General features: G+C 42.2%; 4 protein-coding genes across 5 annotated transcripts; 2 read left to right on the forward strand and 2 right to left on the reverse strand.

The window, feature by feature from the left end:
- Positions 1–247: 247 nt before the first annotated feature.
- On the forward strand, positions 248–10,435 carry lrrc17 (leucine rich repeat containing 17). Of its 2 annotated transcripts, none has more exons than XM_061268500.1 (5): positions 248–791; positions 3,801–4,124; positions 4,581–5,052; positions 8,288–8,443; positions 9,633–10,435. In XM_061268500.1, the coding sequence occupies exons 2-5, from the start codon at positions 3,852–3,854 to the stop codon at positions 10,055–10,057; spliced, it is 1,326 nt and encodes a 441-aa protein (XP_061124484.1). In that variant the 5' UTR covers positions 248–791; positions 3,801–3,851; the 3' UTR covers positions 10,058–10,435. The 2 variants fall into 2 exon arrangements, with proteins under 2 accessions (XP_061124484.1, XP_061124486.1); XM_061268502.1 differs by lacking the exon at positions 248–791 and adding an exon at positions 1,371–1,521.
- Positions 10,436–10,622: 187 nt separating this feature from the next.
- On the reverse strand, positions 10,623–13,180 carry LOC133145244 (ras-related protein Rab-19-like). Its single transcript, XM_061268505.1, has 4 exons — positions 12,498–13,180; positions 11,339–11,522; positions 11,168–11,271; positions 10,623–11,106 (listed from the first exon to the last, which is right to left on the reverse strand). Exons 1-4 carry the CDS (start codon positions 12,690–12,692, stop codon positions 10,918–10,920), a joined length of 672 nt encoding a protein of 223 aa, XP_061124489.1. The 5' UTR covers positions 12,693–13,180; the 3' UTR covers positions 10,623–10,917.
- A 39-nt stretch (positions 13,181–13,219) lies between these two features.
- LOC133145242 (tetraspanin-8-like) lies at positions 13,220–19,359 on the forward strand. Its single transcript, XM_061268503.1, has 9 exons — positions 13,220–13,829; positions 14,909–14,974; positions 15,229–15,342; positions 15,419–15,493; positions 15,549–15,647; positions 15,733–15,819; positions 16,409–16,468; positions 18,869–18,952; positions 19,028–19,359. The coding sequence occupies exons 1-9, from the start codon at positions 13,647–13,649 to the stop codon at positions 19,130–19,132; spliced, it is 873 nt and encodes a 290-aa protein (XP_061124487.1). The 5' UTR covers positions 13,220–13,646; the 3' UTR covers positions 19,133–19,359.
- A 448-nt stretch (positions 19,360–19,807) lies between these two features.
- On the reverse strand, positions 19,808–23,223 carry LOC133145243 (tetraspanin-8-like). Its single transcript, XM_061268504.1, has 9 exons — positions 23,019–23,223; positions 22,759–22,824; positions 22,251–22,367; positions 21,538–21,612; positions 21,355–21,450; positions 21,200–21,289; positions 20,525–20,593; positions 20,201–20,284; positions 19,808–20,135 (listed from the first exon to the last, which is right to left on the reverse strand). The coding sequence occupies exons 1-9, from the start codon at positions 23,076–23,078 to the stop codon at positions 20,001–20,003; spliced, it is 792 nt and encodes a 263-aa protein (XP_061124488.1). The 5' UTR covers positions 23,079–23,223; the 3' UTR covers positions 19,808–20,000.
- Between the last annotated feature and the right edge of the window lie 1,295 nt (positions 23,224–24,518).

Below are 24,518 nucleotides of genomic sequence, written 5' to 3' on the forward strand. Positions count from 1 at the left end.
CACACACACTTTAACGGTTGGTAGCGTAGGTCCTCCCCAATGCTCCTATTTACTTCAACCTGTGCCGCTCTAAGTGCCCTGGAGCCAATGGAAGAGTTTGGCAATAAACAATCCATTTCAGAGCGAGCATAATAGCGGTCCTAATATGGTGCCGTTTCACCCACTGTTGATCCACTGGAGAGAAGAAGAATAACAAGTGACACAAGTCCATTATTATCAAATAGCCCGCCGATTAAACCACGTGGGAGCTGCTTTGTATCATCCGACAGGGAAAATGGAAGCTGTTTGATTTGATGGAGAGCAATACGCTCTTCCTTTCCGCCAATCTGGAACGCAAAAAAATATTTACATTGTCGTCGACTTGGATTACATCATAGACTTAAATCCACAAAGGACGGGTGTTTGGGTTAGGGTTAGGAATAAAATCATTTGGATCCAGGTACATTTTTAAATAGACTACTTAAAATGTATCTGGTAAATTCAACAACAAAACTGTTGAAACCAGTGCAGACCCTTTTCATCGAGTGTGAGATGTAACATTAAACCACACACACGGTCGCCACAATTAGCTTGCATCTTCCCTCCAGAGAGAGAGAGAGCGAGAGAGAGAGAGAGAGAGAGAGAGTGGAGGAGCAGCCAGTTGTTCTTCACTCCCTGCTTTAAATTGAGAGGCAGACGTTCTTGGCTTGGACGCCGCGCTCATGTCAGGATTAGGAGCCGGGGACGCGGGACACACCGGTGATCTGCAGGTCCTAATTGAGCGACCCCAGCCAGATTCGCTCCCTGGTCAGGTAGGATTGTCATGACACCGTTGCATTCCGCTCCCGTCTGATATACATCCTGCCACATGTTTGTGATTACAATCCCTCAAGGATTGACTCGAGTGTATGTGTGTGTGTGTCTACAATACTCATTCATACTTTTTTTGCATAAAATTGTAGAAGACAATGGATTCAAATGTGAACAGTCCTGAAATGACTTTTTTGATGACTGACCCAATTTGCCAAAATACAATTTTGCTGATGCAAGTCCTGTTTCGACAAGGCCAAGATCTCTTCTGTGGGGGGGGGGAGAAGAAAACGTTTCATGGTGGCCCCAAGGAACTTCCATGATTTACTAGTCTGTCCCTTGTGACGAGCCACCGGTCCAGATAAGGCTGGATTATTCCTGAGCAGGCGGGGTTAATGTTTTTAAAGTTGTCTGGGTAATTATGGCCGCTTAATGACTGTATCTTGTATATACATTTCAAAGAGGAATTTGGACTCAGCTGTTCTTGACATGCAGCTTAATGCAAATCGACAGACGGAGGGGGGCCAAGAGGGGACATGCCCCCCGTGTGAGTAAAATTCCAGCCACATGTGGTTTCAGCCTGGAATTTTAGAAAGGGAAGGGGAGGGAAAAGGCTTAACCCGTATGTGCTGATTAGTTAGGCTCATAGACTTCCAAGTTTCTCACAGCTACATTTCAGAGGACCCCAATGGAGACAGTCTTCTTAAAACGCTGACTATGAAGAGTATCAAGGTCGGTCCAGGTGTCGGCTTTTCATCACTTTCCGAGTGCCCATGACGACGAGTTGTCATTGATGAACGACTTGAAGGAACGCCGACGGTACCGGTTTCCCACCAAAGACAAAATCCAGATGTCAGAAGGGTTTTTAGTGCATCTGCGTTGCAGCCAAGACGCGGGAGGGGGTTTTGTGGGAGGTGTTGAGGGGGTGACGCTGAAACCAGCAATGTACTATACGTTGAAAGTCCCAACACAAAGGAAAAACATGGAACAGTTTGTTCTCTTGGGGAGTCGGGAGAAAAAAGAAGAAGTTTCAGAAACTCAATTTCAAAAACAGGCTATCTGTCACTCCTTGTAGAAACAAACAAATCTGTCTTCAATTAAGCACTTAGGGATCTTTTCTAACGCTCGCCGAGTCTACATACAGACTCGACTGCCAGGTCTTGAATTCCCTCTTATTGGATCTTGAGCTTCAGGCAGAGATCATAAACCCGTTTGGTTATTTGTCATGATTAACCCAAGCATACCCTCCCTTGCTTTGAGAAAAAAAATGGGCTCCTTGTTCTCTCTGTCGTTCTGGTTCTACTTTCTTTCTTTGTGCAACAAAGTGGTCCTTGTGTCAGAAAAGAGTTTCCCTGCAGAGATCCATGTTTGAAGTTTCTTTTCGGAAGTGGCGATGCATTCAAAAGCTTTTCAGTCGGTGCCAATTTTTAGTTCTGTCATGAATGCCAAGATCCTCATAGACGTTCTTTCGAAAGACTCATGTTCTGGACTGGTTGCAGTCAGACTTGAGGTTAAAGATGTAAGATCCATCCATCTGTGTTTCCTTGTTCCAGGTTTTCCTCCTGTAGGTGGTCTGTTCTTCGGTCGGTTGACGTCAAATGACCTATCCAAAGTCTACGGACCCCTTTTCCTTAAATAACCGGTTGTATATGAATTCAAGTGTCCAAAGCTACACATCTATAAATGGCCACACATCTGCTACGTAACTTTTATTTTCAAGACACATCTGTAAATTGTATTGCTTTGGGAAAATCCATGAATACAATTTATGACCAATTGAATTCTTCCATTTTCAGAAACAATGGTTTAGCAATCATCATGACCATCCTCCCCGTCGTTAAAGAGTACATGTTGGCTGTCTTCCCCGAAAGCTGGCATGCTTTTTCCCCAGACTGGAAATGATTGCCGCAAAAAAAACCAAACCCTAAAAATAAATGTCAGTTCAATTTGCACCTAATATAAGCAGTTAACACAAACACCCTGAAACATGCTGACATTTTATATTGACAGCCTAATATGGAATTAGGAAAGAAAGGGAGAAGAAGGATTAAGTCTCCTGGCGGGAATCCAGTTTGGTACTTGGCAGAAAAGATTAGCATGGAATAGTAAACATGTTACATAACTGGCGAGTAGTGCCCATAGAGACTGTTTTCTACAATTAAGCCAGATTTTGGACAAAAATCACATTGTGTCATGTAAAAATGTCATTTTCAGACCCTTTTTTTTTTTTACTGGGAGACAATAAGTCTGGAGATTTTAAGCCACATCCCTGGAAATGGACCCGACCACAGCTCTGTGCAAAAATATTGACGCACAGAAGTTTTATAAGCGACATGGTTGGGACAATAATGGCAGCTTGCGATGACTAATTCAGGCTGCTGTGGGTATGAGGCCAACCGCATTGGATTTACTGGGGAATGTATTGCATCGCAGATGAGTTGCTGCTTAACAGCTGTGAATGCCAAAATGACCTGAGCCGCTTCCGATGGCTTGGGGGAAAAAAAAACCTTGACCTTGGCTATAAACAGAAGTATAGTTTTAAAGAGCGATAATGTTCCAACTGCTGGGAAAGATGATACGCTGGGTGACAAATGGAGAGAGTGAATAACAAAGAGACCCGGGATTAGTAGGATTATCGTTTAGTGCAGATAAAAGGTGTAAATTTAATCTGGACAGTGTGCAGTTCCCAGGCGGGATAAGGTTGTCATGGTTGGATACAAGGACTCGGCGGGATGAAGAAAATGAATCCGCATATACGTTTGCAGCTGTTTCTGTCCGTTGCCGGTTGATTATTCACACAAAAGTATTATTCTGCAGTGACGGGCTTGTTCCAATGTGCGAGACACAGCGAGACCATCAAGGGGAGGGTTGCGGTTTGGTACAGTTGGAACTGACTCATTGGGGAGACTTGTCTGTGTGATGATTGGAAGAGGTTTCGACTCTTATGTGTAATCCAATATTGGAATTGAATACAGGCAAGATCTAAATCCACTTCCTGTTTGTTTTTCTAGCTGTGAAAAACTCATCTTTCGAAGTTGACCTGAGTACCGTCCTTCGGCATCATGCATCTTCTGGCTGTACTGTGCCTCTTGCTGCTCCTCCGCTCCGCCGAGCCCCGGAGATGCCCAAGGTCCAGCGCCATGGAAACAGGAACCGACGAGTGGATTCGTGGTAAAGGAAGGGCTGGCGTCGTGAAGCGCCAAACACAGGAATGCAAGGAGTACATAGAAGCGGGAGAGAAGTACCTGGATTGCCAAGATAGACAGTTGACCACCGTGATGCAAGACTGGCCCAAAGATATCCACCACCTGCTACTGGCCAGGAATAAAATTCAGGCAAGTACAAGCAGCTCTCGGGATATAAGACACGTAGCACCTGCTGAAGTCCAAGCCACAGCTTGTCCAGGCGTCTTTTATGTCTCCAATTAAGATCTCCGGATTCCTTTCCATCGAGTCGGTGGATCTGACCTCTCACCATGACCCAAATAAATTACAGCCAGTTTGTTGACGACATGAACATCTGTGCACCATCACAGGGGGGCGGGGGGCTGGGATCAAACGGAAATCTGGTTCATTCAATCAGCAACCTCGTTTTTCTGTTTCGACAGTTCAGAGAATATTATCAATATATTTTAGCTTCACGGTTGCTGCTAAAAATGTCAGAAGAGTAAACCCAGACTTGTTTACGTTTTTGCTAATGACAAAACATGAAACTCTGGGATTGTTTTCATTCCCAGGATTGATTGTCAGTACTTTTTGAAATGACAACAACTCCCACATTTCGTTGTTTAGGTTCTGAGGGACAACATGTTCTCCCAGTTCAGTCAACTCAAGAGCCTGGACCTTCAACAAAATGACATTTCCATGGTGGAAGACCGAGCGTTTAATGGACTTTCCAAACTCAGGACGCTTCTACTGCAACATAACAGCTTGAAAACAGCCTCCGAGGAGGTCCTCCTCCCCATGCCCCGCCTTACCTACCTCCGTCTCTACGACAACCCCTGGAGCTGTCACTGCCCGTTGGATAGTCTACTTAGGACGCTGCAGGTGCCTAGTAACCGCAACCTGGGCAATTACGCCAAGTGCGCGGAACCTCTTTCGCTGAGGGGCCAGAAGCTGAGGAAGCTGAACGTGGACTCGTTGTGTGCAGGTGACAACCAGGTGGATGAGACTCAACTAAAGCCACCTATGAAAAAAACAATGGCTACATCCATGTGCCACACCTACATGTTTCCCAAACCTCTGCTGGACTGCAGCTATAAAGGTGAGCATGGTCAAAGAGCGACCCAAAATAATCATGGTGGTGACTTGAATGGAGTTGCCAATTGGCCATGGCAATGATCAACCAATCAGAGGACAGAAAATGGCTGACATCATCAAGTGCTGTTTTTAAATGTCGCTTGGCTATCGGAATCAGCGACCAAAGACTGAAGAGACTCAAAGATCGAAGGCGGTCCAGTTGTCATCTGGTTCTGTTTCCAATTTTCAATCTTATTATCCCCACAGAAGATGATCACACCTGAATTAGATTCAACGACCCCGACTATCCCTCAATATTGCTTTCTTATCTCATCTTCATGCTTCCAAACAATGCACAGGCCTTTTAGCTCCCACGACCTCAACAAAGATTCTTTCAGTCTTTGAGCATGATTCAGATACAAAAAAAAAAATTTTTTCGAATCATCTTTCACTGAGTCAGAATCCCACAAAGCCCATCTGTGTCGGGCAAATGGTCGAGGGAGAGCGTTTAGCATATTTTCCGAGTAGTTCTACACTGGGACTGTTGAATGGGGTCTCTATCTGACTCCTGACATTGATTCCCAGCCGTTCCGCTTCACCCGGTTTACGATGCAACCTGAGTTTTGCTATTTAAAATGTTGCGCAATAGTGTGCTTGAGTAGAATAAACATATGGATTGGTTTCAACTGTTAAGCTCTCGTAAAACTGGTCATGCTAACTAGCTAACCTTGACTTTTTCGTACGACCGGAAGCAATTCGTGCATGATGATTGGAGCTAATTGATCCCAAAACAACAAATATAAAATATTTATAAAAATAAAAATGGAACCTTGACGTCTATATCCGTCAATGGCAGTGAACGGGTTAAACAACAAGATTGTTAATCTCTTGGAGGAATATTGACACGTTCAAGTTAAAATTGGATATAGTGATAAGTAGTACTGGTCCAAAGAAAATAGCAGGCATGAGAACCAAGCCTACATTAAATTTAGACAGGACCAATTTGGAAACGAGACTGGAGAAATTAAACTGAAGACTTTCTTTTTTTTTTTTTTTCTCTCCGTCCACATTTTCCTTCTTTTTGTCTAAATGGCGCCGCCCCTGTGGTCTGAGAGCTGCTTTTCTGAGGTGAACCACAGCGAATTTCAGGCGCCACGTCATTCTCCCAACTGAGACAGATGAGTGCAGAGACAACAAATGCTTAAAAGCAACTTTTGAATTCACGCTATGACTCAAAACATCAAAATACATGATTCTGCTGAGTCGGGCACTTTCTGCCAGGTAATGAGACATTTCCTGCAGGAGGTCCGTTCAGCACTAGACCGTGTGCCAAAGTTATGAGACAAATGTTTGACTGCAGGCGCTTCGGGTTTCCCCGTTGAAACAAACTGCTGACTTTAACGCTAAATTGCGTGCGGCTACATAAAGCAAAATACCTCAGCTGAAAAAACTATAATTTCCCAAAAGTTGGGCCTGAATCCAACATGCCCAAAAAAACATTGCGTAGTCTAAACAATATAAACCATGGGAAATAATAACTTATGGAAGTCATGATATGTGGATTAATGTCAGCCAGTTCAAATAAATCAACGATTATTTGGCTTCCCTTCGAATGCTGGGGTTGCACATTTTAGCTTTTTGAAAATTGCTATCCTGACTTGAACTATACTTGGAAATTCAAAGACACATAAATTTGCTGACTTGAAATTTTGAGTTGACTCAACGTACATATTGTCGTGATCAATTTTAAAAGCAAAACTTTTATGACGGGTGACTTTCGTCAATCTATTTTCATCAAAGTAGCCAACGTAGGAAATTATATCTTTCCTCGACCACAGCTTCTTGGACAGAGAGAATTTGTGTGTTTGGTCCGAATGACACACAGCCAGTCCCAGAGTCATTTTGCAATGAGATGTGCCAAACACTTTCCAGCTGTCTTCTGCAAATAAACTCCAAAAAAGCTACAGACACAAACTTGGGGAGGAAAAAAGTGGGATTCCCTTTTCGATTGCAAGTCCACGGAGGAGCATGAAAATGTTACCTTAAAAGTCTTCTCCGAATCTTGGAGATGTTTTTCCCCCGTATCCACGTTTAACTTTTACGGCAAACATGATGACAGCTTACAACATCTGGGTCGGGTAAATGTGCCTATAAAGCCCGCAACATCTGCACAGTAAAAACCGTCGGCGACTAAATTACAACGTCCGTGCAGGAAACGACGCGGCGGCAAAGATGAAACGTAGAATGCGTACGAATATGATTACATCGGCTCACCTGCAACTGGTTTACGACTAAGACAATCAGCCATGTTTAATTTGATGCCGCAAAACACAAAAGAGGCCAGCTTATGAAAATATTTTTTTGGATCTGACAACTGAATGTGAGCCAGACTTCTGGTTCCGTTTGAAAAAAAAAACAAAAAAACTGCAGAAAGTCTTGACAACAAACATTACAACAGGGGTAGAATATTCCCGCCATGATGGCCGACGTGTGGGATTCACCTGGTTCGTGCATTAAAAACGGGAAATGTGCAAATATGCACCTTGGAAACGCATTCAGACACTTTGTTGTTGAAAGAAATAAATTTAAAAAAAAGGGAAAATGTTGCTCACAACCTACGCAACATCTTGAAAATAGCTAGACTTGGACAATTCAGAGCTTTGGGGGCTCCCGTTGACTCCGAAGTGACCTGTGGGAAATTTCTAAGACATGGACAAGATGAACAAAACAGATGCAAAGAAGTCGATGTGAAACACGCTCAAGTGTTCATAACAACAAACTAGGAAAGAGTATTTGAACAAAAATGGTGCCGCAACACATATAGATAGACGATTTATCAATTTTCAACAGCATATATTCTTTATCCTCTGTGAGGAAAGCCTTATCTTGCTGCCATATGTGTGTTGTATAACGCCCCCTGGTGGTCACGCGCAAGAAGTGTGTATTTTATGGTGTTTATTTGGGTGGCTAGAGGAGATTAATGGTATTTGTTTTCATTTAAATAGAAAGGATTTGAATTGTTTTGAGTTTCAAGCGTTTGTATGTTGACAAATACAGCTCAGCTAAAATTCTTTTGTATGCTCGGTTTAGTAAGGTCTGGATAATTTTTTCGAAATGTTTATCAGGATTTCTGCTGCATTTTTTTGGTCAAAATAATATCGCCTGTCGATCTCGCCATAACATCAAAACGCACAAATCATCCACGATTTTCGGCCAAATTACTACGATAAGTGATGTGATGACATTTTTTCTCCTGACAGGTATGAGCAACGTCCCATCCGACCTGCCCTCCGACATCGTGAAAATGGATCTATCCGGCAACAACATCAAACATCTCAGGCCCAAGCAGTTCCTGCATTCCAAAGACCTCAAGATGCTCAACCTCAGCAGCACCAGCCTGAATGCAATAGACACAGGTACGAGTTACATTTTCATTCAAGCATAATTTGATCCTTTGATAAATGTATTTAGATTAAAAAAAAAAAAAAAGTCATATCTCATCATAAGGAGTCATTTTGAAAGTTCATGGATACTTTCGACTTGAGGTGACATGAAACAAGATATTTCCTTTAAATAATCCAACGACGTCTTCGAGATTCTATTTAAGTATTCAGGGAAATGCCCGAGACAGTTTTGGAAGGTCACGGTCAAGTAAGCCAGAGATAAAACAGGATGTCTCCCTCATCCTCTTCCATTCTTTCTTTATATGTCCAATTATTTTTAAAACTATGGTTACCCCCTTCTTCCTGCATGCCTCCCCTTCATCGTTGAGATCAAAGCGAAGCTCGAGGGCAAAGGAAACGCTCGGAAATGTCTTAAACCGTTAGCTTGCTTATTTCTCGTCGCCGTACGAGACACTCGCGTTCATTTCCTGTGAGGGACGGCAGGGGACAGGGTGTCCAATTGTTTAACTTAGCGCAAAAAAACCCAACATTTTTTTTGCTCTCTTTCTAAACTTACCTAAAATACCACAAGATGGCGCCAAAGCTCTATTTGGAAATGTAATAACCGCGCAAAAAAAAAATTGTTACATATTTTGTAATCTCTTTTTGAACTTTCCTAAAATACCACAAGATGGTGCCAAAGCTCTATTTGATATTTGATAACAGCGCAAAAAAAATTACATATTTTTTATCCTCTTTCTAAACTTTCCTAAGCTACCACGAGATGGCACCAAAGCTCTATTTAATATTTGATAACGGTGCCAAAAAATTATTTCCATTTTTTTGCTCTTTTTCAACTTTCCTAAAATACCACAAGATGGCGCCAAAGCTCTATTTAATATTTCATAACGGCGCAAATAAATTACATATTTTTTACTCTTTCTAAACTTTCCTAAGATACTACAAGGTGGCGCCAAAGCTCAATTTTATTTTAAAAAAGTACACTGCCACTGCTTCTCCCTTAGAAAAAAAATCAGAAAAAAATTGACACGGTCCCTGAAAAGAAGAGCATCAAGTATCAACTTCACGCCTCTAGCTACGAACCCTTACATCGAGTTGTTAGTGACAAACTTGGGGGCGGAGCTAGGTTCATCCAGGGTTGTTAGCGGAAGAAGTCGGTATGGGCCAAACTCTTTTACCAAGTCATTTGTTCTCCTGTCAGGTGCGTTTGCAGGGCTGCTTTACCTTCGCGAGCTGGATCTTTCCAACAACAGCCTTCACTACTTCCAGTATGGCGTCCTGGAGGACCTCTACTTCTTGCGTAAGCTGTCTCTGGGCAACAACCCGTGGATCTGCGACTACAACATCCACTACTTGATCTATTGGCTCAAGCTGCACCCCGGCGTCGCCCACACGGGCCTGATCTGCGCCGAGCCGGAGGAGTTCCGGGGCTGGCGCGTGGCCGACTACGTCAAGACCTACAACGGGGAGTGTCCCAAGGATGTACAGACAGGGGGGTTCAATGGGGGACAAGGGGGGACAGAGAATGAGGCACAAGAGTTGGTGGCCGAGACGGAGGAAGGGTTCCGGCTGAGGCCTCTGAAAGATCAGAGGGTGAAAAAGTTTGAGATCATCCGGTTGAGTTAATCCGGATTCGGGGTTTATGATTTGTGTGCAGGAGGATTTAGTCTGGGATCAGGCTGAAGAATTATGACTCAGTGATTTTATGTTTAGAAAGGAGACAAGGGTATGTTTTTGTTTTTGCAATCCATGTAAATATGTAGGCGAAGTATTTTAAGGGACATCTGAATTCTTAGTTGTCACATTGCTGTGCTTAGTCATTTTTAGTTTATGCAGAATTTTTTCCCCCAACCGGGTTGTATTTCCAAACACTGCCCCTAGCTGCTCAAAACTACGAACTAAAGGTGCTTTATTTCAAAATTACTTTTCTTTTTGTACTGCTGGTGAATGAATGAATGGTACTTTGGATATGACCATTGAAAATAAAAGTCTTTTTTTCTGGGATTTTTTGTCAATAGACAAAAGTGCTCTTTTTTTTTTTCCAAGGTAAACTTCGTCAAAACGATCATTTAGCGCCACCTCGCGGACAGGCGGATAACCAAATTACAACGCCAATGAGATTGTGGTGGAGTTCATAGACTCTCCGCTTGGTGTCACTGTTTCACATTGTAAAACAAAAACAGCGCGGTACTTAAGCTTTATAATATATATATTTTTAAATGCAAAAATTTAATGTAGGCAATGAGTTTTACGGCAGACATTTTGTTTCACATTTAATACAATTCCAAGAATCATTATGATCACAACAGAAAAATTAACTTTCACTTTGTGAGCCATTTTATGTCCATTGTCACCTGTTCTCAAACAGGGAAAAGCGTCCAACACTGAGAACGACATCATTCCATGAAAACTTCTGATCTTAAGAAAATGCAAAATTAGGTAATGTCTTTTGATTGGCTCCTCATCCATTGTCACGCGTGTCATCCTCAACAACACGACTTTTTGTCTGCAGATGTGAAGGCGTCCACTGTGCCGTTCACTGGACGGGAGTTAGTCCTGAGGAGAAATCGGGGTCTGCTGAAGCTTTCCAGCTCGTCTTGGTGGACCTGCATGCCGTTACGAGAGAGGAGCTCCTTCGCCATCATTATGAAGCTCTCCTCCACATTCTGACCCTCCTGATTTGGAAAGCCACACTTATGTCAGGACCAGCAGATTGAATTGATTTATTTATTTTACCTTAGCAGATGTTTCCAAAGCAGCAAGTGCGCCCCTTTCATTTGCCAGGCAGCAGGCCTCCTCGAACAGAACCTCACGCTCCTCCTCCATGTCACTTTTGTTACCTGGGTTAACAAAGGCAGACATTCAAACAACAGCCATTCGTATACCGATGGCAAAGCGTACACTCACCGATAAGTACCAGCACCACGTTGGCCGCCCCGTAAAGCTCCACTTCGTGTATCCAATCGCTCACCGACTCAAAGGTGCCACGTCGCGTGATGTCATAGGTGATCATGGCGCCGTGAGCACTACGGTAGTAGCTCTGAGTGATGGTCCGGAAACGTTCCTGTCCTGCCGTGTCCCACACTTGCATCTATTAAACAAGGTATTAATTGGTAAAATACTCACGTTCAATACCTACATAAGTAGTAAAACTGATTCCTGTACTGAAGTAAGATTACAAGGTTAATTAATATAGCTTGGTAAGAAGGTAGCACTAATGTTTATCAAAAACACACGCGGTAGCACGTGACTAGCTATGTTAGTATGGCAACAGGTGTCATAGCAACGCTCATCCGCACTTGTTTACTGTAGCAAGTACAAAAGAGAAAGGGGAACAAGTTTTTGTGAAGTCACCTGAGGGCCCTGTGACATGTACACAAAGATTCAGTTAGCTAGCTAGCTAGCTGGATACTATATAAATAGATGCTATTTATTAGCTTGTTTATGGTCCTCGTTATGTGCTAGCATAAAGCCAGCAGACGTTAGGTAGCATCACACGTCTTTTTGTTTGTTTGTTCACTATGCCAAACTGATGCTTGTTGTGTAGTAAGTTGAGTTCAATGCCAAAATGTTTGCTAGCAAGCCAAAGCAAACCAACAGATATAAGTGGGGTAATTGCCTAAGTCATTTTAAACTTCATTGTAATTCTGGCTCACTGCCATAATTTTAACACGATATCGATTTTAGCAGAACCAATCATTATGCAGCTTATCTACTTGTCGGTGGTTCTTTCACCGAGACGTCACGCAGAGGAACCTGATGAACCGGTTCTTGTTTCCAGGGGCCGGTCGGACTTGTTTTGGATACTAACAGCTCCTCTTGTAATTAAAACCCAGAAAAGTTACGCTTGATGATATTAATATTTTTTTAGAGACAGGCATGTTAGCGTTGTAATCAGATGATTTCACAAAAAACACAAAGGCAAAAACCAGGAACTAATTTGAGTGCTTCCTTATCTTTTGTAGCAACAGTCACATGCTTGGACTTTTTGTCAGACTTTGTCTTCAATGGATTAGATATCAAACCACCCTGAAAATTGGTAACAGCAAATCAATATGTTACTGACCTTAACTTTCTTGCCTTCAATATCCAAAGTGCGTACAGTAAAATCCACTCCAATGGTATTCTGCTGCTTCTCCGAAAAGACTCCCGACTTGAAGTTCTGGACCACGCAGGTTTTCCCCACATTGGAGTCCCCGATTAGGATGATCTTGAATAAATAGTCGAAGGAGTCGTCATGTTCCAGCCCTGGAGTTTGCATCCTGGAGGACGTTAAGCAGGGTCGGTGGGGGTGTCTGGCCTAATTTTTAGGCCACGGGGATGCCGGGTGATGTTTTGGGCAAAATCAATTTGCACAAGCAAATATGTCTCACCGCAGGGTAAATTGGAACGAATGTGTCCACATTGATCCCGTCCGACCAGTTCCTGAAGACTCTTTGTTAGATAGTTTTGTTTAAAGGTTCAAAAGTTCTTGACATTTTCCTTGGAATTTCCAAGCTAGCTATCTTTTGTTTTGGAGTATCTCTGCCCTCAGGCGGTGACCCTCTTCAAGGGCAACTGCAGCGCAAAACACATCCCTCAATTCCACGATGTTCGAAAGTTGATCCACTTGACAGAATTCTCTTTACGTTCAGAGACAACACCAAAAAAAAAAGTCCTTTATCCGTCTTATCCACCTGTTCTTCCTTTTGTGTTGTCCTTTCTGGCCGCTTTACTACCACCAGTCCTCTCGTAGCGACTTCAGTTCCTCCCCCTTCTCTCGCTCTCTACCTCACACCTGTAGAAACAATAGAATCCCACCCTACCTGTTCTAGATAAAACAGTGTCCTGTCCCTTTAAGAATGCTGCATTGTGGGAAATGAAGTTCAATTTATTTGACTTGTTGCAGGTTTTAAACACTATGAGCAATAAATTATTGCATTATTGCCACTAGTGCTAGCCACTAGTTATCATTACAGTAATAGGAAAATAAAGCCTAAATTATTATAATAGGTTAGCATTCATTTTTTTTAATGCAATACAAAATTTGCTTTTGTGAAATCTGTTTGGTTTCTATTTATTACCATTGCCGTTCTTGTAATTCGAATTCAAGTTATGACTGGCACTGCGCCTCTCTGTTACGTCACGTTATCCCATCGATTCTAAGAATTACTAGTGTCCCTGAACGCAGCAACATCCAGCGCATCGCCCCAGTGACGTCCCCGCACGCTTTCGGATGCCGTTACGTTCTAAACATCACCAGCACGCCTCTTTGCCCGTTCTCCTTCTCCCGTGTGCTTTCAGGGCGTTGTCAAAGCTGGGGGTCTGCGGCGGTGACATGCAGCGGAACGCGGTGGTCGTGGTGGCGGATAAAACGAGCCTGAAGAGGCCGTTTATATTCGCCTGCGCTGTCAACATGGTAGGTGCATCGCCGCCCGGTTGAGGGATGAATTGAGGCAACTTGTGCTAAAAAAAAAAAAAAAAAAAAAAAAAAGAGGCCTTGTGCACAGTCCTGCTATAATTTTGAGGGGATTTTTAACATTTGCGGGTTCCACTTGAATAAATGGCAGATGACGTCACGTAGAAGCCATCCATCAGAATGCACGTTTTTTAAGGTGAATGTTGTGGAGGCCAAAACGACATCCAAGCGTGTCTGATATTTCAAAGTGAGAATGCATATAATACATATTTATACATAATTAATTTCATAAAGTTTTATCGTATTATCTAGTTTTGGCCCATGCAAGGTTGGCCAAAATTAGGCATTTGAAATTGTAGATTAAAACAATACAGCTTCGATGGACCCCGTGGAGGCTATTTTGTGTGTTTTGGGGTGTTCTCTTGTATTGAGGGGTGCTAGGTGGCCGCTGTTGCTTTTTTTTCCTTTGTCTTTTAGCTTTGATTTGCTTTGATGGCTTTTATCTTGTGCACTTTCTGACTTTCTTTGTGGCGCCGTTGTGTGGCAGCCTTGTGAGAGCCTATTGAGTTGCGCTCATGCCATCTGTGTGTTTTTTGTATACCCACTCTGTGGTATGGATACTGCTGGGGCCTGAATTTCCCCACCCCTGGGGATCAATAAATATTCAATCAATCAATCAAAGCACTTATTTGAAACCTGAACATGTTATATAATAAAACTTTGAAATGTATTGTAAACTAATAAATAAAAATTTACCTAAATAACACAAGTTAAATTTTTTTTATATTTTCTTAAATCTTAAATGCAGATGCATGGCAAAAAAGTTTAATGCTGCTGAAGTTACCAGAGGCAGTGATCTACCACTTACCACTAGAGGGAGCCCTCACTTTGAGAATCACTGATACATATTGTAAAATGAAAACAATGTTGTGATATGATTAAAAAAAAAACGTTCATGGAAGTCTCTAAATTGAATTGAATAACTCAAAAATAGTATGTTATTGATTGAATGAATTATTGTAGCCTTTTAAAAGCAATAACCCTGAACCAAGCAGACCATGTCGTTTACCTCCTCCAAGGCTCTGTGCTTCTTCATGCTGATCATGACGGCGGTGGGCCACCGGGACCTCCTGCAAGCGGGTCAGGTGGGACTCCTAAAGTGTTACCGTTGTGGCGAGCATCTCTTTTTCGCTGGCATGTCCTTGAGCGAGACAATAAATTATCATCACACCCTGTACATTTGACCCTGACCTTTCACCCCACCCTTTTTACAGCCTTGATTAACCACTACTCAACTCATGTTTTTATATCATCTAGTGTCATTTTTAATTTGTTGATGTCGCTAGTATTCGTGATACGCGAGTACGTCTATGAATCTCGACATTTTTTGTCTTCTAAGCTGGTGTCCAACGTGTCCGTGGTGATTTTATACATCCTGGAAATTGCCTGCCTGCTGCTGTCTGTGCTCGGCGTATTCGGAGCCTGCACAGGGAGGAGGTGGTGTTTGATTCTGGTAATTCAAATATTCTGTCTAACATTATCAAACAGGGGTGTGTAGACTTTTTATTCCAATTGTGTGACGTTTCCAGTTTGCAGCCGGGATGGCAGCAGCCAGTCAAACGATCATCGTCAAAACAGCGTTAAGCTACCAGGACATTTACGAGGTAGACTATGCACGTACTGTTTTGTTTTCAATGGACCTTAAGAAGCTCTTTTTAGAAAGGGGTAGCGAGAGAGGAGTCCAAGTTGCTGTCCATGATGCCTCTGAGTACCACCAGCAAAGTCAACAGGACCTTACTTCATAGTATTCAAGCACATGTAAGCCCATTCATTATTAATGCATTAGATTTCCACTTCTATTAATAGATTGATCGTATTGTGTGTGTATGTGTGTGCTCACTAGTTTAAATGCTGTGGGGTCATTGAAGGCTACAAAGACTGGGGCACAGCCATCCCTGCTTCCTGTCATTGTCAGTCGCCAGGAAAATGCGTGAGTATCACTTTAAAATACAGTACACTGCGTATTGAATAGTTTGCAGGGCTGCAAAATAAAATTGAAATTATGTCATTAAAGGATGAGGTGATTATTTTATAAATTCAAAAACATATTTTTCTAAATGTCAAATGCATTGGGTGCTATTTTCATTTTTTAAAAGTGAATCAACTACAGCCGACAACAATAAAATTATGTAATCATCTAATCTAACTTAAGAAAATCACATACTTTTTAATGTATTCAACACAGTAAATATTACACAACGTCTTTTATATATCATCGTCTTATATATATATAAAAGACGTTGTGTAATATTTAATGTATATATATATATATTTAGCAAATGTTAAGGTGGTTGTATGAAGAATACGCAATAAGTCAGTCAGTTGATATTCATCTGAATATTTTACAATTCTATTATATTTTTGAATTGAAAACACTAAGTATGTAATCAAGGATTAGACAATTGAAGAATAAAAAACTTTTTCAGTTCCTCTTTTTCTTTGGTTGAGTAACAGCGCCCTCTGTTGGTTTGCGACAGGATTGTTATCCTTTTTTTGTTTTTTTTTGTTTTGCTTAACAGATACGACTGCGAGGCAGCGCAACTCTAGGGGCTCCAAAGAACCAATATGTCTATCAAGAGGTAAAAAAAAAAAGTATACGAATATTTATGTACTGTGTTGTGTGTCCATGAGTGACGTCACAAATCAAACAGCCCGGTGTGGCGTTTTTCAGTTAACCTTTGACTGATTTTTCCCTAATGAAGTGGACTGTTAATAGGTCCACCTCAAATTGGTGGTGTACCTAATAGAATGTCCGAGTGACGTCAGAGATCAACCAGCCAATCAGGAGGTGGGGGTGAGGGCGGGTGGGGCACTTTTCATTTCCAGTTAAGCTTTGACCATGATTTTTCCCTAATGAAGTGGCCTGATATTAGGTACACCTGAAAGTGGTGGTGTACCTAATGGAGCGTCCGAGTGACGGCAGAGATCAACCAGCCATTCAGGAGGTGCAGGAGAACCCTTACTCCAGTATAAAACCCTACCTTGAAACCCTAACCCTAGCTTTAAACCCTACTTTGATGCCAAAATGATTCTATTGGGTAGCACCAAGCACCTGTTGCACATTTTTCCAGGATAAAAAATTTGAGTTACCTATGAGATTTGAACTCACATCCCTGGATGCAGAGTCCAATGGATTCACCACTACACAATGTAAGGCTGGTGAAACTCATTGTGTGTCCTTTAACAGTGATGTGCGGTGAAATTCATGACGGGAGGCACTGACATCTATATGAAACCCTACTTTGAAACCTTAACCTTTGCTTTAAACCCTACTTTGAAACCCTAACTCTAGTATGAAACCTCAACTCATCATCATCTGTGATATATATATCTAGGGCACTGGTGTCAAACTCCAGTCCTCGGGGCCGCATTCCAACATGTTTTCTCTCGTTAAGTGCACCTGCGTGAAAACTTTTAGCTCCTTTAGAACGTGAAAGTAGCTAAAACTTTTCACGCAGGTGTGTTTAACGAGGGTAACTTGGAAACCATATTGGAACGCGGCCCCCGAGGACTGGAGTTCGACACCCCTGGCGAATTTGCTCATATATGTTCATGAAAACACTTTCGTCCAAGTCTTATCATCAATCAGGGCAGCATGTATTTATTTGTGGTTTCCAGCTGCACTTATATTATACTGTATGTTCATCTTGTACACGAACAAAACACAGTCACCATAAAAAAAAAAAAAAAACATTGCCTCGTTAAGTGCACCTGCGTGAAAAGTTTTAGCTCTTACGGAACGTGAAAGAGGCTAAAACTTTTCACGCAGGTGCGCTTAACGAGGGTCACTTGGAAAACATGTTGGAACGCGGCCCCTCGAGGACTGAAGGTCGACACCCCTGGTTTAAGTGAAAAGTGCCCCACCCGCCCTCACCCCCACCTCCTGATTGGCTGGTTGATCTGTGACGTCACCTGGACACTTCAATAGGTACACCACCATTTTCAGGTGTACCTAATAACAGGCCACTTCATTAGGGAAAAAATATGGTCTAAGCTTAACTGAAAGTGAAAAGTGCCCCACCCGCCCTCACCCCCACCTCCTGATTGGCTGGTTGATCTGTGACGTCACTCGGACACTTCATTAGGTACACCACCATTTTCAGGTGTACCTAATAACAGGCCACTTCATTAGGGAAAAAATATGGTCTAAGCTTAACTGAAAGTGAAAAGTGCCCCACCCGCCCTCACCCCCACCTCCTGATTGGCTGGTTGATCTGTGACGTCACTCGGACACTTCATTAGGTACACCACCACTTTTAGGTGTACCTAATAACAGGCCACTTCATTAGGGAAAAATCATGGTCTAAGCTTAACTGAAAGTGAAAAGTGCCCCACCCGCCCTCACCCCCACCTCCTGATTGGCTGGTTGATCTGTGACGTCACTCGGACACTTCATTAGGTACACCACCACTTTTAGGTGTACCTAATAACAGGCCACTTCATTAGGGAAAAATCATGGTCTAAGCTTAACTGAAAGTGAAAAGTGCCCCACCCGCCCTCACCCCCACCTCCTGATTGGCTGGTTGATGTGTGACGTCACTCGGACACTACATTAGGTACACCACCACTTTTAGGTGTACCTAATAACAGGCCACTTCATTAGGGAAAAATCATGGTCTAAGCTTAACTGAAAATGAAAAGTGCCCCACCCGCCCTCACCCCCACCTCCTGATTGGCTGGTTGATCTGTGACGTCACTCGGACACTTCATTAGGTACACCACCATTTTCAGGTGTACCTAATAACAGGCCACTTCATTAGGGAAAAATCATGGTTTAAGCTTAACTGAAAGTGAAAAGTGCCCCACCCGCCCTCACCCCCACCTCCTGATTGGCTGGTTGATCTGTGATGTCACTCGGACACTTCATTAGGTACACTACATAAGTTTAAAAAAAAAAAAAAAAAAGAATAAATAAGGAATGTCCATGCGTTTTTCCATATATGTTTTAATTTATATTTGTTACTGTGTCAAATCTACAGGCTTGCCTTCCAATCTATGTCTCGGCATTGAAGCGAGCATTTTCATTGGCCATGGGGATTAAATTTGGAAGTGGGGTTTTCTGGGTAGGTCAATTTTTTTTTTCTCAATCCCTTTCCTCCCTCATCCAAGCAATAATATGCACATTTTTATTTCACAAGGCGGTTCTGCTGGTGATGAGTCTAAAGCTGATGGTGCAGATGAAGCGCAAACAGGAGTTCATGGCCCTGCTCCATTCCAATCGATACGTCCCCGGTGCCTTCTAGTCATCGTGCGGAGAACCTTTGTTGAATTTGCACATGTACAACACAATATGCTGTATACCATTAATAATCAGGCCATCATTTGAATATTACTTCAAATGCATGTAAACAAGACATGTCATGTAACCCACATGCATTTTGCCTATAAACATTTATCCAATACAATTATGATCTGTATGATTATCTTAGTGGGTGTTAACCAGCATACTATCCCAGCATGCACTGGGTGGGGGGGGGGGGAAATAACATTTCCACACAAACCTGGAAAGGCAGGTATATATCATAGAAATGTATGTAACTGACTTCTTTATGTATGGAGCACAGTGTTTGTTATTTAATCAGACAAGTTTGAATGGCATTAAAACAGAAATGACAGAGAATGTTACCACACATTGTATACACTGGAAACCTCAGTTTGTATCAAAGCACATTTATGGAGTCGTAAAGCTTTTTATTATTATTATTTATTTCATCCATTTTATTTGAAGGGCAAAATGTGTGTACTTCATGCATTTTTTTTTTCAAAACTGTGTCCAATGAATATGTAATATACTTGATTGTAAATAGAGGAAATAAAATGTAAGAATTGTTGCTTTAGGTTGTTGGTTATTAATAAAGCTATAAACAGATAAAACCTTCATACAAAAGAACTCCTTTTACCAACAGGGGCAAAAAAAAAAAAATGCAATCATTTTATTGCACAATTCAATTTTAAAACAAACAATAATAGGAACATCACAGCAAAAACGTCCTCACGGAATTCCCTCAAGGAATTGCATTCAATTGCACACAATACAACATTCACTAATCAAATTTTGGTTAGGTTAAGCACTGATTTCACACGCGTGACTTTTGAAGTGCGTCCAGACCATCAGGTGAGCTCCGCCGGCTCGGCGAGGACGGCGTAGTTACCCGTTTTGGCCTCTCGACTGTACGCCACCACCAGCGTGTCCTTTTTTTCTCTCAGCTGACACAAGATGGCGATGCTCAGCACGCACGACAACGTCTGGGGAGAAACAAGACCATTTAAAGTCCTTGCTCGGAATTGTCAAACATCCAGAAGGTCCATACCCAAAGTGAAGTCAGGCCCATTGAGACGCCCACCACGACCCTCATGGCCAGGTTTATATGTGAAATCAGAATTGGTAGACATGGCTGCAACATACAAGCACATTATAATATTATATACACTGTAATTTTCTGACTATAAGTCGCGTTTTTTTTCATAGTTTGGGTGGGGGGCCGACTTATACTCAGGAGCGACTTATATACATATATATGTTTTTTTTTCACTTTTTTTGGGCATTTTATGGCTGGTGCGACTTATACTCCGGTGCGACTTATAGTCCGAAAATTACGGTACATTAGTGAGTGTTCAATAAAAGTGTCCTGTACCTCTTTATAAATCATGACTGGCATGTCTTCAGCGAGCTGGAACAGGCTGCTGTTTGTAGGGGCCTCAACCTGTCACACAAAAAAAAAACCATTTACATAACTAAAAAAGCTATGCTACCTCCGACTCCTTTCTGAGCATTCTTTATTGAGTTATTTATTTATGTATATATATATATTTTTTCTCAGTTTGTTGGTTTATTGTTTGTTTGTTGTACGGACTTATATATGGAATTTTAAAGTGGGTTTTTTTGGTCTCTTTTTTTGTTTTGACATAACTAAAAAGAAAGAAACGAATTTTACAGTCGGAACGTATTCTGCTGTGCAGTCCTTGGCCACAAGAGGGCAGTATTATTCAGTAAATACATTGAGCTCAGTGCTATCGATGCTGGTTTTCTTAGTTTTGTATCATGTTAGCATTAAGATAGCTAGCTAGATTGCGATTTAATAGAAAGTGTAACTGTTTGATCTTTAATTTAACAATAAACTCCAACTGGGAATGTCAATAAACATCTTGAAGCATCTTTTTGGAGTAATCGTTGCTTTTTAGAAGCAAACTGAGGGTACGAGTGAGTAAACTACGGTGACAGATTAGCAAAGCGAGGTTACATATTAGTAAATGGAGAGCAGAAATCAAATGGGGTTTCGCAACACGGTGTTATTTTTTTGCGTACTCACGCAGTTGGCCGAGATGCCGTTGCACAGGCAGGATTCGGAGATGTTATAGCCCCACTCCATGTAGCCCTGCTGCACTCCACAGCATTCCATCTAGAAAGTAAACATAAGAACAAGAAGTCCTCCATTTTGTATTTACGCCAGCTGTTGTCACTCACTTCTATTTGGGTCTTCTGCAGGATTTTCAAATCGATCTCACTGGCGTTGCTAATCGGTTGCATGCTTAGGTATAATTTGGACACGATCTTGATGACCTGCAAATGAGAGCACACACATGGATTGGTTGTGGTGTAATTCATCAGAGTTGACAAGAACGTGAAGAAAACATGTCGGGGAATTACCATGGGCCGCACGATCAGCACATGGATGGTCATGTAAAGCACAAACAGGCTGCCCAGGATCTTTCCAACTGTGAACTGAGATGCACAACATAAAAGTCGGAAGGGAAACACAGGGGATATAAAAAGTCTACACACCCCTGTTCAAATGCCAGCTTTTTTTTTTTTGTTTTATAATTCCCTCCACCTTGTCCCAGTTCCGGATGATAAAAGAAAGTTAAATACAACTGAACTCTACAATGGATTAAATTCAGTGGTACTACTAGAGCAGGGGTGTCAAACTAATTTTCTTCGCGGGCCGCATTGTAGTCATAGCTTCTTTCGGAGGGCCATTATGACGGTCAACCCAAATAAATGTATGAGCACCTCATATTATATACGGTAAAAGCTACAAAACAAACTGACAAATAACTCATTTTCAAATCAGACGAGTAAAAACTGGTCAAATATTTAAAAGTGAAGACAATTTGCAATTCTAGTAATGACACGCGAATTTGATGCACAATTTGTCTTCGCGGGCCACACAAAATGATGTGGTGGGCCGTATCTGGCCCCTGGGCCTTGAGTTTGACACCTGTGCACTAGAGGGAGCCGTTGACACCACTAGTGGTTTTCATACCCCACTTTTAGAATCATTCTACTTTTTAAATACGAGTTTTTTTTGCCAACTCTGTCCTCTTGTGTGTATGTGTGTCTGTGTGTGTGTGTTCACCCACCACAATGAGCCCCCATCTCTTCTCTTTGCATGCACCATATAAGCCGATGATGGGCAGTATCAGGGTCGTGATGGACAAAGCGTACATGGTGTTGATGCCCACGAGCATATCCTCAAACTGTGGATTTGTTAAAGTCATCATTATTATGATCATAAGCGTCTTTGGGTTCTTGAAAAGCGCTATACAAATTTAATGAATTATTATTATTAAGTATCAACCATACTGTATATTTATATTGTCTATCTACATTCTGTTCCACCTCACAAATGACACACATAACAAATGATGAAGGGCTGAACATTGACCCTTGCAGGACACCAAACAATTTCAATGAGATATCACAGAGGCTAGCAAACCGCTGTCCCTTCCATAGATAGCTTTTGATCCACGTGACCTCCAATGAAGCTTTTAAAGTCATAAATTTCAATAGTTTGTCTGCTTTTCGTCTTTATGTGACGCACGACATTCCCGGAGAGATAAACCAGATTTGGCAGTTAGGGGGCGTTACCTGCTCATCCTGATGGTAGTGCCCGTGGCTGAAAAGGGTTCCGGCCAACATGAGCGCGCCGATCATCTGCGATGAAAAAAAAAAAAAAAAAAAAGATCAGTGACAACACACAATGTGACACGTTACAAGCTTTAACATGACTTTGTTACAAACAGATTGTCTTTTTCTGAAAATCTGTCAGGCGAGCCTCAATAACATGCTACATAATAAAACCGGAAACAAAGTGGAAACATATGCATTGGAGAAAAACAAACACTCACCGCCATCAGACTTGTGACAATAATGAAACTCCTTTTCAGCCAGATGTTCACTTTCCCCATTTTGTCTCCTGCAATCCTCCGGTAGTGTTAAAACAAAAAAGAAGAGTAACGACGTCTTCTCAACAGTGACGCTTACAAATGTGCAAAACAAAAGGGCAAAAAAAAAAAAAAAAAAGAATCCTGCATGCACCCCCCTCCCCTCCTTCTGAACTGTTCTGCTAGTGAGGAAACTGGGGGGGCGGGATTAGGACTACATTGGGGACTGAACTTGGGGGTGGGGATGGAGGGGGCGAAACCAATGATTTTCGGGAAGAAAGCTCAACAGATGTGCACATTGTTCATCCATCGCACTTTTTTTTCCTCGATGTAAGGAGGGGGAACTCCTTCCCCAGCGCCTTCATCCAGATGTGTCCTGTGCTATGGAATGCTTAGAAGCAATTCTTCAATTCTTTTGGCAGGGTGCCTTTAAGACTAAAAGGAGGAATAAAAAATTGCCGATGAATGGACAAAAAAGCGATGGTGCAACCTCTCTCATAATAAAGCACACATTGTCTTGCGTGACAAGACCCCCCCCCCCCCCCACGCAGACACCGCACACACTAGCCATTTGTTTAGCACTGCAAAAAACATCCCAATCTAAAACTTAGCATTTTATTCCTGCTTACACTTGCATCCCTCAAAAAGGAAGCAGACTGTCAAGATAAGATTCAGATAACCACTGAGAATAATATTTAGGAAATTCCACTGATCCATTCCAGACACCCCTCCCCCCCCAAAACACATTGTTGCTAAAATAGCTGGACACTGGTGGAGCTAAGGAGGGGGGAAGGGGACACCAGTTTCTGACCAAAAAGCAGAGAAAAAGAGTAAATAAGCGTTTTAACAGATCATTGTCCCCGCTTGCTAATATTGTGTTGCTTTTTTGACTCTTCAAACAAGACTGAAATCCATTTGTGTGAGTGCGAGCTGTGACCTACAGCAGCTCCTTGTGGTCAACTTTTTGTAGTTCATTTTCACACGACTCTTATCCACTCCTGAATTACGTGAAAAAAAAAAGAACAGCTATTCCTCAAGCTCAAACATTATGAGTTGTCTCTGAGGAAAAGAAAAAAAAAAAAAGGCACAGCACGTTTCCAAGCTTCAACTGGGCCGACCTCTGGGGGTCACGCTGAGAGCAGAAAACCATCTGTGCAACACGTCACCTTGCGTTTACTCCTTCACACGTCACGTTTACATAAACAACCGGGGCCAGATTTCCACATGCTTGGCTAGCATGCCCCCCCCCCCCTTTCCTTTTCCTCTCCCCAAATCATCACAAAGGGGGGGTTCTTGCTATTTTCTGTCGCGTATTAAAGCTACAAACGTTTACACTATCCTCCAGGTCAGCGTGGACAGAAAGACGACGCAGAGGAAGTGGACGGGGTAAACATGACATGTTATGATTGTCGTGGGTGCCTGCCGAGGCTCTTAAAGTGTCAAAACATTTGCCAAAGCATTCGT

Source organism: Syngnathus typhle, linkage group LG21 (assembly GCF_033458585.1).
Source record: "Syngnathus typhle isolate RoL2023-S1 ecotype Sweden linkage group LG21, RoL_Styp_1.0, whole genome shotgun sequence".
NCBI lineage: Eukaryota > Metazoa > Chordata > Actinopteri > Syngnathiformes > Syngnathidae > Syngnathus > Syngnathus typhle.

Coding starts and splice junctions, on each gene's coding strand:
- LOC133145242 (XM_061268503.1), top strand. CDS start 13,647: ATGCCGTTACGTTCTAAACATCACCAGCACGCCTCTTTGCCCGTTCTC. Junction 15,494..15,548: donor GCTACCAGGACATTTACGAG/GTAGACTATGCA, acceptor AGCTCTTTTTAG/AAAGGGGTAGCGAGAGAGGA. Junction 16,469..18,868: donor ACCAATATGTCTATCAAGAG/GTAAAAAAAAAA, acceptor TCAAATCTACAG/GCTTGCCTTCCAATCTATGT.
- lrrc17 (XM_061268500.1), top strand. CDS start 3,852: ATGCATCTTCTGGCTGTACTGTGCCTCTTGCTGCTCCTCCGCTCCGCC. Junction 5,053..8,287: donor GCTGGACTGCAGCTATAAAG/GTGAGCATGGTC, acceptor TTCTCCTGACAG/GTATGAGCAACGTCCCATCC. Junction 8,444..9,632: donor CCTGAATGCAATAGACACAG/GTACGAGTTACA, acceptor TTCTCCTGTCAG/GTGCGTTTGCAGGGCTGCTT.
- LOC133145244 (XM_061268505.1), bottom strand. CDS start 12,692: ATGCAAACTCCAGGGCTGGAACATGACGACTCCTTCGACTATTTATTC. Junction 11,272..11,338: donor CGTGGTGCTGGTACTTATCG/GTGAGTGTACGC, acceptor TTGTTAACCCAG/GTAACAAAAGTGACATGGAG. Junction 11,107..11,167: donor CTTTGGAAACATCTGCTAAG/GTAAAATAAATA, acceptor TTTCCAAATCAG/GAGGGTCAGAATGTGGAGGA.
- LOC133145243 (XM_061268504.1), bottom strand. CDS start 23,078: ATGGGGAAAGTGAACATCTGGCTGAAAAGGAGTTTCATTATTGTCACA. Junction 21,451..21,537: donor TGCTGATCGTGCGGCCCATG/GTAATTCCCCGA, acceptor TCTCATTTGCAG/GTCATCAAGATCGTGTCCAA. Junction 20,285..20,524: donor CAGTCATGATTTATAAAGAG/GTACAGGACACT, acceptor TGTATGTTGCAG/CCATGTCTACCAATTCTGAT.